The sequence below is a fragment of the Macaca nemestrina genome, chromosome 12, assembly GCF_043159975.1.
Source record: "Macaca nemestrina isolate mMacNem1 chromosome 12, mMacNem.hap1, whole genome shotgun sequence".
In the NCBI taxonomy this organism is placed as follows: Eukaryota; Metazoa; Chordata; class Mammalia; order Primates; family Cercopithecidae; genus Macaca; species Macaca nemestrina.
The window spans coordinates 4,573,333-4,587,648 of record NC_092136.1 but is presented as its reverse complement, the minus strand read 5'-3'; the positions used below and the strand labels follow the sequence as shown (position 1 = coordinate 4,587,648).

General features: G+C 55.1%; 1 protein-coding gene across 10 annotated transcripts in view; it reads left to right on the top strand.

The window, feature by feature from the left end:
* Nucleotides 1-14,316, top strand: part of LOC105469731 (anoctamin 1) — a 218,809-nt gene that overhangs the window by 112,696 nt on the left and 91,797 nt on the right. For 5 of the 10 annotated variants that reach the window (XM_071074119.1, XM_011721186.3, XM_071074118.1 and 2 more), the window contains exon 3: nt 2,466-2,798. In XM_071074119.1, coding sequence (XP_070930220.1) covers nt 2,466-2,798 — 333 coding nt within the window. Of the gene's footprint in view, nt 1-102; nt 379-1,581; nt 1,754-2,465; nt 2,799-14,316 lie in introns of those variants that run through there. The other 5 variants (XM_071074121.1, XM_071074120.1, XM_071074122.1 and 2 more) reach the window with 5 other exon arrangements.

The window sequence follows — 14,316 nt, the reverse complement described above, 5'->3', positions numbered from 1 at the left end:
TCAAAAGCCAGCCCTCCCCCACCCTGCCCCCTGAGCCCTCCCAAGCCACCCACCCACATGGGCGTGGTCCCAGCCCCTAAGCACCCTCAGACTTCGTCACAGAGGGCAAGCTGGGCGGGGCATGCACACTGAGTCCAGGTCCTCCTGAAGGCCACCAGCACAGCAGGGCCCTGTGTTACTGTAGAGAGAAGTCAGTTGCTTAGTTTCAGCCTCCTGCCGGCACCAGATGCTGACCGGGCCCTCCCAGGCGGTGAGCAATGCTGTTTCCAGGAGAGGCATCCTAGGGCCAGAGAGGCCAAGGTGCCAGGGACATGGCCCCACCTGTCCCCTAACCAGGGGTGGAGGAGTCTAGACCCTTGACATCAACACCTATGAAAGGTGGGGCAGGCCCCAGCCAGCAGCCCTGGCCCAGAGCCTCCTCTCTCCTTCCCCTACAACTAAAAAGGACAGCCTCCACTCGAGGCCTTCCTTCCCCCATCCCCTGCTGTAGCGCTGACCATTTGGTGAGGGGCTCCACCCTCCGGCTTCCCTGATGCAGTTTGGGTTGTATACAGCCCACCCGCCTCAAATAAGGGATTCTGCCTGCCCCTTTTCCCGACCAGTGCACAGCCATTTAGAGCCATGGTGCAGCCAGAAGCTGCCCAGGGGCTCCGGGTGACCACGTGGGGAGACCCACCAGGCCAGCGAGGCCCAAGCGCAGCTCTGTCCAAAGACTACGGGTGCTCAGGCCCTGCCTGGTGCAGCACGCTGTCCCTGCAGTCCATCGGGGAGGCCCTCTTCTCGGATGATGCCCCCCGGGGACTGATAGTACCATAGGGAGCGTCCTCACATAGCCACAGGAACCTGAGGTGGAAACCAGCTCGAGGATGAGGCGCAGCTCTGTGGACCATTAGCAGCTTGGAGTTGCCGGTTAGGCTCTATCCAGCATGGCTTTATTTATTTTTTCTTATTTCGGAAACCCAGATTGCTGATGGACCTGTCTGTCTTGATAACCAGCCAAACCCCTCGGGAATTCCAGCAATGCAGGCTTGGCTTTTGCCATGGTCCGTCACATTGCCACTGTGGGAATATCTGGTTTTTAAACCAACCGCTCCACACTGCGATCCCCTGTGGCCCCCTAGAGTCCTTCAATCAAATAAGGAAACTGAGGTGGGGCAGGCCCTGTAGGAGCCCTAACCCCGCCCCCTTGGTCACCCCAGGGCACCCACCAGCGGTGCCCATCCATTCCATACCAGTGGCTCGCTGTCCTCTGCACCCAAAGGTGACCGACCGTGCAGGTGCTACCGAAGGCCACGTGAGGGGAAGGCGCAAGTGCAGGGGCGTTAACATCCCAGGAGTGACCCCCAGCCAAGAAAGGGCCAGAGTGGGTGCCTGATCACCCAACTTCCTCCCCCTCTGGGTACCGGCTGTGGGGTGTGCCCTTCAAGGTCACTCCGAGGGTCCCCAGCAGGACGGAGCCCAGCTGCACATAGCAGTGGCCGCTCCTTAACCCACCCCTGTCAGCCTCTCTCCCCTTCACCCTACTCTGGCACCTGAGATCACCTCCCAAGTGAAACACTTGCACCCCTGGCCTCCGCTCAGGCTCCGTTTGGGGAACAGCCCTGACTAAGACGGCAAAAGCCTCACCTCTGGACACACAGCTCGTCAGTGGCCCTGTGACCACCTTGAATGGCACTGCCTCTGGCGCTGGCCATCAGAGATGGAGATTCGTGCGCACAGAACCTGGGCTCAGCTCTGCTTCAGCCCCATCCATGTACGTAGGGAGCCCTCATTCACTTGGTAGCTTTTGCCATAGCTTTTGTTGTTGTTGGGGGATATTTTGTTTGTTCGTTTAATTTTTAATTTGGGTGGGTACATAGTGGGTGTATAGATTTATGGGGTACGGGAGGTATTTGGGTACAGGTAATGCAATACGTAATAGTCGCCTCATGGAAAATTGGGTATCTCTCCCCGCAAGCATTTATCCTGTGTGTTACAAGCAATCCAGTTATGCTCCTTTAGTTACCTGTCCATGTACAATTAAATTATTATTGATGATAGTCCCCTGTTGTACTCTCAAATACTAGGTCTTATTCTTTCTCATTTTTTTGTGCCCATTAACCATCCCCTACCATAGCTTTTTGCAATCAGTCAGGGAGGTTCCTGACACCCAGCCTGGTCTAGTTCCATAGACCAGGAGGGCTTCCGGGGGACCATATGTGGCTGGACACCCTCATGACCTCATGAATGGTTAGCAGGGAATACCTCCTTCTCGAAGGTCAGCTCCCTGAACACAGGGTCTTCTGCTGTGTTCCCAGGTGTATCTCAGCCCCTAGGACAGCGCCTGGCCCGTGGAGGGCGCTCAGGGAGTGTTTGTTGAATGAGTGAGTGTTTGTTGAATGAGTGGACGAAGGGAGCAGCGCACGCTCCAAAGGCCCATCAGCAGCAGCTCAATGGTGAATGGGTGCCTTTTCTTCCACCCTTAGCTGCTGAGCTCCTTATCCGTGGACCCTGATGCCGAGTGCAAGTATGGCCTGTACTTCAGAGACGGCCGGCGCAAGGTGGACTACATTCTGGTGTACCATCACAAGAGGTCCTCGGGCAGCCGGACCCTGGTCAGGAGGGTGCAGCACAGTGACACCACCTCTGGGGCTCGCAGCATCAAGCAGGACCACCCCCTGCCGGGCAAGGGGGCACCGCTGGACACGGGCTCAGCCGAGCCCCCGATGGACTACCACGAGGATGACAAGCGCTTCCGCAGGGAGGAGTATGAGGGCAACCTCCTGGAGGCGGGCCTGGAGCTGGAGCGGGACGAGGACGTAACTATCTCACTGCGCGCTGGCTTGTGGGGGTGGGCTGCGTGGGGGCAGCGGGCGGCGGCCGCTTTCATCGTCAGAGGGTGCGATGCCGGTGTCTTGTTTTAGCTTTAATCTGTTCTTAAAGAAGGGGCAGATGGGCTGGGCGTGGTGGCTCACACCTTAATCCCAGTACTTTGGGAGGCCGAGGCGGGTGGATCACGAAGTCAAGAGATTGAGGCCATCCTGGCCAACATGGTGAAACCCCATCTCTACCAAAAATACAAAAATTAGCCGGGCGTGGTAGCATGAGTCTGTGTCCCCCCTACTTGGGAGGCTGAGGCAGGAGAATCGCTTGAACCTGGGAGGCGGAGGTTGCAGTGAGCGGAGATCACACCACTGCACTCCAGCCTGGCAACAGAGCGAGACTCTGTCTCAAAAAAAAAAAAAAAAAAGAAGATAGATGGGGCAGACAAAAACGCCGCTCTTGTTAAGTTGGGGTAAAAACTGCTTTTGAACAGCTTTGGGGAGTCCCGACCCGCTCCTCCGGCCACATCTGCTCTGGGAGAGGGTCTGCCCTTCACAGCCACGACCTTCAGGGTAGAGCGTTGCCTGCTTCTGGTCAGCTGCTTTCCTGGGAAGATTTGCCCGATCAGGGGGAGGGAGGACAAAGCTCTCCTGGGAGTCTTCCTGGATAGCGTCGGCCCTTCTCTGGGCCTCAGTTTCTTATCTGTAGAGTGAGGAGTGGGTCTGGCTGAGCCCTGGGAGTCCCTGGTGCTCTGAAGTCCGTGGCTCTGTAACGCTGTGCTCTGAAGCCCTGTTCCCTAGCAAAGCCTACGAATCTTCCTAGGAGAAAGATTTCTAGAGAGAAGAAGAGGTCGAGCCACCTCGCGCGCCTGGCTGCCCGGCCGCCGTGGTGCCAAGGGTGCAGCTATGTACAGAGAGAATGACTTTAGCAGCCCTGGCACAGTGGTGCTTCCTTCAGCGGCTCTGCTGGCTGCTGTGTGCTCCCCGGCTGGCATCTTAACCTCTCTGTGCACAGGAGCCCTTCCTTCCATGAATATTGGGGGAAGGGCCCCAGCCTGCAGAGCCATCACTGTGCGGATGACCCAAGAATCAGCGAAGTCTCTAAAGCACATCGAAAACAGAAAAAGTAGTCGGCAGGTTAACTTAGAAACCATGGAGTCCCTGTGAATGCTGAAACTGAATGTTGGCATTGGTTTGATGTTCCATCCATAGGCACCACCGTGCCTTTAAATCACAAATGCTTTTGGTCCAGTGATAAGAATGTCCTTGGAGTATTTAGACCAAAAAGCAAGTTAATCAGGGAACCTGGAGTGGAACCGTCTCTGTTTTGTGACAAGTAGATATCGCTTTCCTTAAAAACAATCGAACATGCTCCGTGGGGCCTGCCCAGACCTTGGCCTAGTGAGTCAAAGGGTCTTGTTTAACCTGGGGCATCTGTCTAGGTCTCCTTTCGCCTTCCCGAGGTCTGGCAAGCCGTCTGGAGACTGTGAGTTCGGCCACCCAGGCGGGTCTCTTTGGGGTTTTGAGGGCAGGGGAGGAGCCTTACAAGTTTTGATGATCAGGAAGCCGAGATTTGATCCTGACAAGGATTCAGAGACTTTCTCCCTCCCTGCCTGACTTTGTCTTAAACACTTGGAAGAAGTGAGCAGTGGATTCCTGCTGGGTTTTCTCATGGTCCTGCCCTCCAGCCCTGTGGCTTTCAGAACAATGCGGCCACTATACAGGGTTGGTTTCAGCTACAGGGTTGGTTTCAGCATGTCAACTTATAACTGGAGGAAGGAATCGGCTCCATCAGGGGCACGAGAGACCAGGGAAGTGGCGATCGGGGCCACTCTCTGGGAGCTGAGGCTGAGAGAGCTGGATTTTCTTTTTATTATTATTATTATTATTATTATTATTATACTTTATGCTCTAGGGTACATGTGCACAACGTGCGGGTTTGTTACATGTGTATACATGGATTTTGAGCTTCGTGGTTCTTGTGTCATCTGTTCCCCAGAGGATTTCTTTTTCTTTCTTTCTCTTTTTTTTGAGGCAGAGTCTCGCTGTGTCACCCAAACTAGAGTGCCGTGGCGTGATCTCGGCTCACTGCAAGCTCCGCCTCCCGGGTTCGCGCCATTCTCCTGCCTCAGCCTCCCAAGTAGCTGGGACTACAGGCGCCCGCCACTGCGCCCGGCTAATTTTTTGTATTTTTAGCAGAGACAGGGTTTCACCCTGTTAGCCAGGATGGTCTCGATCTCCTGACCTTGTGATCCGCCCGCCTCGGCCTCCCAAAGTGCTGGGATTACAGGCGTGAGCCACCGCGCCCGGCCCCTCCCTAGGGGATTTTACCCTCCATCCCTGTCATTCTTTCCTGACTACAACTTTGAGATCTGACACTCAATGGGAACTTCTGGGGCCTGGTAATTCTGCCTGACTTCTGCCAGCTCCCTGACCTTCCACTTATCCCGATGGAAAAGCTAGGCCTCAGTTTCCCCATTTGTAAAATGGAGATAGCAAGAGTATTTGCATCACTGAGTTATCATAAGTAACCTTTGTGAAGTGCTTAAGTCAGAGTCTGGCGTATGGCAGATGCTTGGCTGATATTGTATCACATGTTGTTGTTCATACTGAAGCAGCAAGAAGGGCGAGAAAAGACCCTTTCCAAGTCTCATTAAATACTATCCCATAAGTATCTTTTTAAACGTTTTATATTCTCTATCATGACTTTGGACAGTAACATTGGTTACTGTCACCAAAATGATCTAGTTTTTAACCAGTGAAACAACCCCAGCTTTTCATTGGTAATTTGGCTCGAGAGCTACATGAGGCTTTTCAGCAGTTGATCTGGCCGTGTTTAAGATGAAACCGTGATTGTGGGGTAGACGCGTCCGTTCAGGTTTGCAAAGGGCTGAAGTTGAGATGTTCCCGCATCCCTGCTGGGGCCTCTCAAATCAAAAACTGTTTCATGACGGCCTCCTGGTAACCCTGCAGCTCTCATCTGAGCTGCACCAGCCCCTAGAGCTGTTGGAAGGAGCCATGGTTTGGGTGGCCTGTTGCTTTCCCTGCTCTCCTGGAGAGGGGCACAGCCAGAGTCTATTAAAAGGTCGCTTGGGCACACGCAGCATCTGAGGTGTGTGTGGGCCCCTGCCAGCGTGGTTAGCAGATAGAGCTGCTGCCGTATTCATTTCAGGGGGATGAGCGACTCTTGGGAATGAACCTTTCCCGGAGGGGTGCTCAGATGACAAGGAGCAAAGGGTTTGCAATTTGGGAAATAAGATCAGCTCCAAGAGAGTCCGTTGCACAATCTTACCCAAATGGAAGCAAAATTCAGAGCTTATGTGAGCTTTCCTGGGGAGAAAAATCCACAGAGTCTATCAGATACTCACATGCCCTTTGACCTCCACCCCCAAAATTAAGACTGGTTGCTTTGAAGCAGGTGATATTTAACAGCAGCCCTGGCCTCTACCTGGCCAGTAGCATCTCCCTCCCCGAGTTGTGAAAACAAGCCAGAAGTGTCCCCCGACATTGCCAGTGTACGTGGGGGACAAAACCGCCCCCAGTTGCGAATCCCTGCACTGAAGGCTGGATGAGCAGGCAGAGGGAGAAGAGGACCTGGAGGGAGAGAAAGGAGGACAGATGAGCAAGAGGGTCCCCTGGGGGGGTGCCAGCCACCTCTGGGACCGTCTGCTGCGGCCAGGACAGGCAGCCTTACGGAGGTCACCAGCTGTGCAGGTGTGACCTGGCCTCTGTTCCTAAGGTGCCGGTGGGTGTGACACACTGCGTCACTCCCGGGCAAAGTGTGCTGCGAGCCCCCCACAGGTGTGAGCAACCCCTAGCCCCCGCCCGTGCCTCCTCACTGAGTCGGGAGGTTCATTGTGTCGAGACATCTCATGATGACCTGAAGGACGGGCTTGGCTGAGTGCACAACGGGGCCAGTTCTTGGAGATCAGATAATAGCTGTGTCATGCCCTGCACCTGCCATAACTAAGGGCCACAGGTTGGGGGCTTACAACAACACAGATGGATGCTGTCGTAGCTTTGGAGGAGAGAAGTCCACACTCAAGGTACCGGCAGGGCCGTGCTCCCTCTAGGGCTCCAGGGGAGGACCCTCCCTGCCTCTCCCAGCTCCTGGGTCTCCAGATGTTCCTTGGCTGGTGGCCGCATCACTCTAATCTCAGCCTCTGTGGTCACTCGGCCCTCTCTGTTGTGTGTCTCTGTTGTGTGTCCTCTTCTTGTCAGGACACCAGTCATTCTATTTGGGGCCCACCCCTACGACTTTATCTTTACTCAGTTACATCTGCAAAGACCCTGTTTCCAAGTAAGATCACACTGATAGGTGCCAGGAGTTAGGACTTGAACATATCTTTGTAGGGGACACCATTCAGCCCACTCCAGTAGCTGAGATGCTGCACTGGGCAGGTAATCCTGGAGTGGGCTGCCTTGGACGGGGCAGGCTGGAGCACCCAGGTAGCAGCATGGGGCAGGGTCATGACTGAGGGCCAGGGCAGGCCGATGGTCTGGGAGAGTGACAGGCTCCAGCCTTGACCTGGTCTGCCTCACTGCAGGGCCCAGGATGTGCACAGGAACCCCTGGGGGTCTTGTCAAAATGCAGGCTCTGGCTCAGCCGGTCTGGGGGACCCAGCACCTGGGGTGGCCGAGGCTCTGGTCCTGCCCAGACCATGCTCTGAGGTGTGAGGAGTGTGGGAAGCATCTTTTGCACAAGCCAGGAGAGGCCTCCCCAGAGCAAGACCCCCAGCGTCCACATGAGCCCCTGGAGCACCGTGTGGTACCCCGGGGTGACCCCAGACCCAGACCCCAGCGCCAGCTCCAGAGAGCCAAGAGCCTGCGGAGGATGGAACCAAGTCCCAAAGAGAGACCCGGGGGTGGGTCAAGAAGGCACGGGCACTTAGATCCACAGGGTGGCCTTCAAAGTGGATTTCCAGGAGGGGCTCAGAGACCCCAGGACAGCACTGCAGGGCAGGAAAAGGCAGGAAGAGAGAAGGGCCCTGAGGCAGGGGACCAGGGCTTCAGGAGTCTCTCCCCTCTCCCTCCCTCTTGCTCCATCTCTCCTTCCTTCTCTCTCTCCCTCTCGGTCTCCCTCTCTCTCTTTCTGTCTCTCTCCTCCTCACCTCTTTTTCATCTCTACCTCCCTCTCTCTCTGTCTCTCACTTATCTCTGTCTCTCTCTCTCCCTCTGTCTCTCTGTAGTTCTTTCTGTTTTCCTCTCTATGTCTCTCTGTCCCGTCTGTCTCCTCTCCCTCTCTCTCATTCCCTTTCTCTCACTTCTCTCTCTCCTCTTTCTTCCCCTCTCTGTCTCTGTCTCTCTCTCTCTCCCCCCACTTCCCTCTTTTTCACTTTTTCTCTACCCCCTCTCACTTTTTCTCTCCTCTCTCCCTCTCTCTGTCTCTCTTCTTCTCCCTCCCTCTCTCTCCATCTCTTTCCCTCTCCCTCCCCTTCTCTCTCTCCCTCTTTGACAGCCATGGGGTCAGCTTCCAGGGTTCCTAGCTTCCCATTAAAAGGACAAAAGAAGATTGTGGCCAACATGTTTTCTTGCAACTAAGACCCATTAGCCTTTTTGAAGTCCAGCCTCAAAGCCTGCTGGACGTTATTTATGTCCATGGGGTCATTGCAGAGAACGCCACACACTAAACTCTTGGCTGTGTGTGCTGGGGGGCGGCTGAGGCCTGCACTGCCCTGATGTTGAACCTGACCCAGGCTTTGGTAGATCCTGAGAAGGCCGTGGACACTGGACCCCTATAAAAGGCTGTTTGCTTTCATGCCACTGCCCAGGGCTCAAGTCCGCACCCCGCTGGCTCACGGCTGGTTCTCTGCATGCGTCCCCGTAGCGGGTGGGGCCGTCCCCGCAGCAGAATCTGTTCACCATCTTCATGGATGCTGCTTTTGAAAAGCAAGTGAGGGCAGACTCCATGGGAGAAGGGCTGCTGCTTTCAGACAAAGCCCAGGGCTGGATGCGTGGGTGGTGGAGACGCGGCCTCTGAGCTCCAAGTGCGAGTTCAGACCCCACCCAGCCCCTCTGAGAGCCCAGTATGCGGATGTGGACCCAACTCAACCACTTCCTGGCTGAGCAACCCTGGGCAGGTGGCTTCACCTCTCTGGGTCTCAACGTCCCCATCTGTAAAATGGAGGTGGTCGTGTGCCCTTCCTTGTGGAGTGGTGGGTGAGGGTTAAGAGAGTTAATCCTCGAGCCCACACAGGGACAGAGCTGGCCGGCGTTGGCTGTGAACTCCGCTTACCCGCAGGCCTGGGGCACAGCCCACTCCTCACCGCTCCCAGAGCCTGGCCCTGCTCCTGCCAGAGGGGAACCACAAGTCCCCCTTGGAAGAGAAGGGTCTCCCTATGCAGGGAGGGTGGTGGCAGGGTTGCCATGGCCTCAGGACAGGGAGGGGCAGCCTTTTCTTTCCATTTCCCATGGAGGCCTTGTGGATGTGGGCAGGTGTGGGAGGCAGTCCTGGGGCTGCATTCATTGTCCGCAGGGCCCTGGGCACTGGCAGGGACTGGGGAGAGGCCCTCACAGATTTGAGAATCGGGGGTGGGGGCCTGGAATTTGAGGAGTCTCAGGTCTAATCCCAGCTCCTCAGCACAAATAAAAGCAACAAACATGCTCATGAGACTTGTCAGCTCCCCACCCCTACCAGAACCATGAGTAGGTGGGGCAGAAATTCCATCCTGAACTGAGAGTGGCCTTTGAACCTGGCCCCTAACCTCACCCAGAGGCTCTTTGCACTAAAACTTGCAGTCCCCGTTCTCCCCCAGGGGAGGAAGAATGGGCCTCTTGCACAAAGGATGTTAGGAACCTCTAGTCTACTCCTGAAGCTACTGCTCTGCTCTTGATTCCACTGCTACAGACTTCTTTGGTCCCTAAAGATTTTATGCCTCCCCAGTCTTCAGCTGAGGCCCAAAACAGACTGGATGACTTTTATCACTGCCTGTTTTTCTTTAGGCTTGTCTTAGTTTCATGGAAACATATTTCTTTTAAAGTGAATTCTGGGCTGGGCGCCATGGCTCGCGCCTGTAATCCCAGCACTTTGGGAGGCCAAGGTGGGTGGATTACCTCAGGTCAGGAGTTCGAGACCAGCCTGGCCACACGGCGAAACCCCATCTGTATTAAAAATACAAACATTAGCCGAGTGTGGTGGCCGGTGCCTGTAGTCCCAGCTACTCAGGAGGCTGAGGCAAGAGAATTGCTTGAACCCAGGAGGTGGAGGTTGCAGTGAGTTGAGATCATGCCATTGCACTTCAGCCTGGGTGACAGAGTGAGACTCTGTCGAAAGAGAGAGAGAGAGAGAGAGAGAGAGAGAGAGAGAGAGAGAGAGAGAGAGAAGGAAGGAAAGAAGGAAGGAAGGAAGGAAGGAAGGAAGGAAGGAAGGAAGGAAGGAAGGAAGGAAGGAAGGAAGGAATAAAGGACGGACAGAAGGAAGGATGGAAGGAAGGAAGGAGGGAAGGAAGGAAGAAAGGAGGGAAGGAAGGAAGGAAGGAAGGAAGGAAGGAAGGAAGGAAGGAAGGAAGGAAGGAAAGAAAAAAGAAGGAAGGAAAGAAGGAAGGAAGGAAGGAAAGGAAAGGAAGGAAGGAAGGAAAAGAAAAGAAGGAAGGAAAGAAGGAAGGAAGGAAGGAAGGAAGGAAGGAAGGAAGGAAGGAAGGAAGGAAGGAAGGAAGGAAGGAGAGAGAATTCTGGACATTTTTTTAAATTCATGTTTTTAAAGTGACCCCAAGACCATCGTTGCACAGCTCTGCCGGGAGGCATCCCAGGCTGCTAAGGTGAAATCTTTGCCATTCTGGCTGCAGTTCTGAGCTCCTCATCTGTGTCCAGGTCCATGGTGTGCTGGAGTCGTGTCCTTCTGGAATTCCGCAAGCTGGCTGTTACCCGTTGCTGGCTTGAAATAGGCCACGGTGGGGTATTTACACCATGGAAATTGGCAGATGCTGCAAATCAGGGCTCCCCTCGCCCCCGCCAGAGCCCCTCACCAGCATCTTCCTGTACCAGCCCCATGTGCCTTCTTGTCTTTGGAGGGGTTGAGCATTTCCCAACATGTCTGTTGAGTTTGTAATTCTTTTTATGATCTTTTTTATTTCTAGGAGTTCTATTTGGTTCCTTTCCAAGTCAGCTATGTCATGTTTTAATAGTTTCCTGTCCTTTGCAGATCTTTTCTATCTTGAGATTTATGTCTTTAAACGAGGTAAGCATAGCTGATTTATTACCCAGCTCATCCTTTGCTAATCCCAAGCTGAGTGGGCCGATTTCTATCTCGGTCACTTCAGCTGGTTCTCCTCCTGGGGCTGTCTCTTGTCCTGGTGGGGGTGGATTTGGTTCGCTTGTCTGCTAGTCATTGACCTTTTATAATCTGTGGGGTTTCCCAAAGCCTGGGATAAAGGTGACCTTGTCCAGAAAGGTTTGCAGCGTTACAGACGAGAGCCACCTCGAACCAAAGCCGCAGTCTGAGGTGCCCAGGTCTTCACAGGTGCCATGGCTGTAGGGACCAGAGCTTCTCAGGGTGGGTTCCAGTCCTCCTTTTCCTTCCCTTTCTCTCCTCCTGCTCTGCTGGGCACCCATATAGGTCCGTGGCCTTTTAGGAGCCCGACCCCACAGCAGGAGGTGAGTGGTGGGCAAGCGAGCATTCCTCCTGAGCTCCGCCTCCTGTCGGATCAGCAGTGACGACATTACATTCTCATGGGAGCTCAAACCCTGTTATGAACAGCACACGCGAGAGATCTAGATTGTGTGCTCCTTGTGAGAATCTAATGCCTGATGATCAGAGGTGGAACAGTTTAGGCCGGGAGGGGTGGTTCATGTCTGTAATCCCACCACTTTGGGAGGCAGAGGTGGGAGGATCACCTGAGGTCAGGAGTTCGAGACCAGCCTAACCAACATGGTGAAACCCCATCTCTACTAAAAACACAAAAATTAGCTGGGTGTGGTGGCGCTCGCCTGTAGTCCCAGCTACTCGGGAGGTTGAGGCAGGAGAATTGCTGGAACCTGGGAAGCGAAGGTTGCAGTGAATGAACATTATGCCACTGCACTCCAACCTGGGTGACAGAGCGAGACTCTGTCTTAAAAAAAAAAAAAATTGAGGAGTAGAACAGTTTTATCTTGAAACCATCCCCCACCCCCAGCACTGTCCTGTGGAAAAATTGCCTTCCATGATACCAGTCCTCCCTGGTGCCAAAAAGGTGGGGGACTGCTGTTTTAGGTCATTGAATTTCTTGTTTCTTTTCTTGTGGTGTATTCTTTACTATGTAAAGGGTTGATCTGGGTAATCTACCACCTTCAACAGAAGCAAGAATGTGAAACGCTATTTCTGCTGACTTAGCTATCATTTATTTCTTGACCAAGACATCACTGAGCAGGCCTAGGACCAGACCCCATGGTGAGGACTGGGGTTAAAGATGTCCCCAGCCCAGTCCCTGCCCCATGCTCGGGAAAGAGCAATGGCGCCTGATCCATCCACAGAGCTATGTTCCTTGGGTCCTCGGCTCACTTCAAGTCTGGAGACCATGTCAGGATAATGGGGGATGTGTGCTTGCTCCAGAGACAATCCCTCAACTGTGCTTCATGGCGGTGTCCCTGCCGTGGGGAGCCAGGTCTTCCTATGCAGCGTGGATGTGCTCAGCAGTAACTGTGGGGTGAGAAATGCCAGGCACGGACAATGACTGCTCCAGGCAGACCCCTGCCCAGGGACTGAGAGCATCTCCCGTCCTGCCCACATGCCCTCTGGAGCCGTGTGGGTGGAGGGTAGGAGTGAGCATTGCAGGGTCAAGGTCGGGCTGAGATCCCTCCACGTCTACTGTTCGTGGGCCTGGGACGAGGGGCTCTGGGCCTTCCCCGCCCCCTCGTCCATATTTACTGAAGTGGACAAACCGATAGCTACCAAAAGGTCAGAGAGGAGGCGGGTGGGAGTCTGAAAGCCGGGGCTGTCCTCGGCTGGTGCAGAGTAGGCGCTTTATAAAGACGGGAACCTTCCCTCTGCCTTCTCCCTCACTCGGTGGATGTCGTTGAGCCCCTGCTCTGTGGCCACTGCTGTTCCCCGTCCTAGAGACACATCCGTCAGCTAAACAGATAAGCCTGGCTTCAGACCCAGTGTTCCAGCTCCTATCCGTGCTGGAAGCTGGTGCCAATGGGGAGAGGCAGGCAGATGCCAGGGCTGCTGAAAACTCGCCTGGTCATGAAGGGCTGACCAGGGATGCAGCGCTGGGCATCACATGCCCCAAAAGCCTATTTATGGCAGAGAATGTGAACCGCTTGGGGCAGCCACCAAGCATCCTGGTGTCTGCCCCCGAGTCTGACGGCAGAAGGATTAGACCACAGCAGCCCTGCGTCCTCGTGGACAGACAGGGTCAGAAGAGGCCTGTGTGCCTTCCTGATGGGGCCGCGCGGCTCCCCGCAGGGCTGGGTGTTCTCCTCTTTGGGAGTTGAGGAAGCTGCGAACAGGGAAATGGGGATTTGCCCAGGTGTTCTGTGGGTGCTCAAGGGCCTCGGGGCCCAAACCCCAACAATGATGAGGCTCCTGGGCTTTCCTCTGCACCCAGCGGCCTGGACTGCTATGCACAGCACACACCCGTGGTTCCTGCCTGATACAGGAGGTGCCTGGACCGCTGTGCACAGCACACACCCGTGGTTCCTGCCCGATACAGGAGGTGCCTGGACCGCTGTGCACGGCACACACCCGTGGTTCCTGCCCGATACAGGAGGTGCCTGGACCGCTGTGCACGGCACACACCCGTGGTTCCTGCCCGATACAGGAGGTGCCTGGACCGCTGTGCACGGCACACACACCCCACGGTTCCTGCCTGACATGGGAGGTGCTGTCTGGGGAGGCCCCTCTCAGTAGCCCTCTGACCTTCAGGCTTCAGCCCTCCAGCACCCCGACCCCATGACTGAGGGCTGGACGTCCATACTGAGTGGTGCCCTCCAGGGTGTGGAGCAGCCTGTGAGGACCACGGTAGGTGAGGAAGGAAGCTCAACCCCTAGGAAGCCAAGGGCAACCCGAAAACCAACCAGGTCTGATCTTTAGGGGTGCAAACCTTCAAATCTTCTAGCAATTTCGAGTCCACGCTCCCCCTGCAGGGAGTCCCGTCCGTGGCCATGATCGGACGACAGAAGCACGCAGGGCCACCGTGCGGACTGAGGGTCTAGGCCCTCGGGCCACGGGGACTGTAACGGGGAACCCTGGGCATGCCTGCCCACTGTGTATCCGCCACGGGGACTCGCTTGTCCTTTCTGTTTGTGATTTTCTTCTTCCTTCTGAAACGAAAATGTCAGAAGCGATTCCAGGAAGGTCAGAGTTCTTTGGGGTTGGGTTCAGCGGGAGGTTTCCGCCTGCAGAGTCAGTCTCTGGGCTAAGGTCAGCATCTTCTGTCCCCTCTGGTTGGGGGCCATCTGGGGGGTTGACTCTGTCCCCTTGCAGAGCCCCATGGTCTGGCCAGATGGGGCCTCACCACCCCCACAGCTGTGGCTCTTGGCCAAGTAGGTTCATGAACCTTAAAGACTCCAGCTAGAGGGCCCAGAGTCGGGGCAGAAT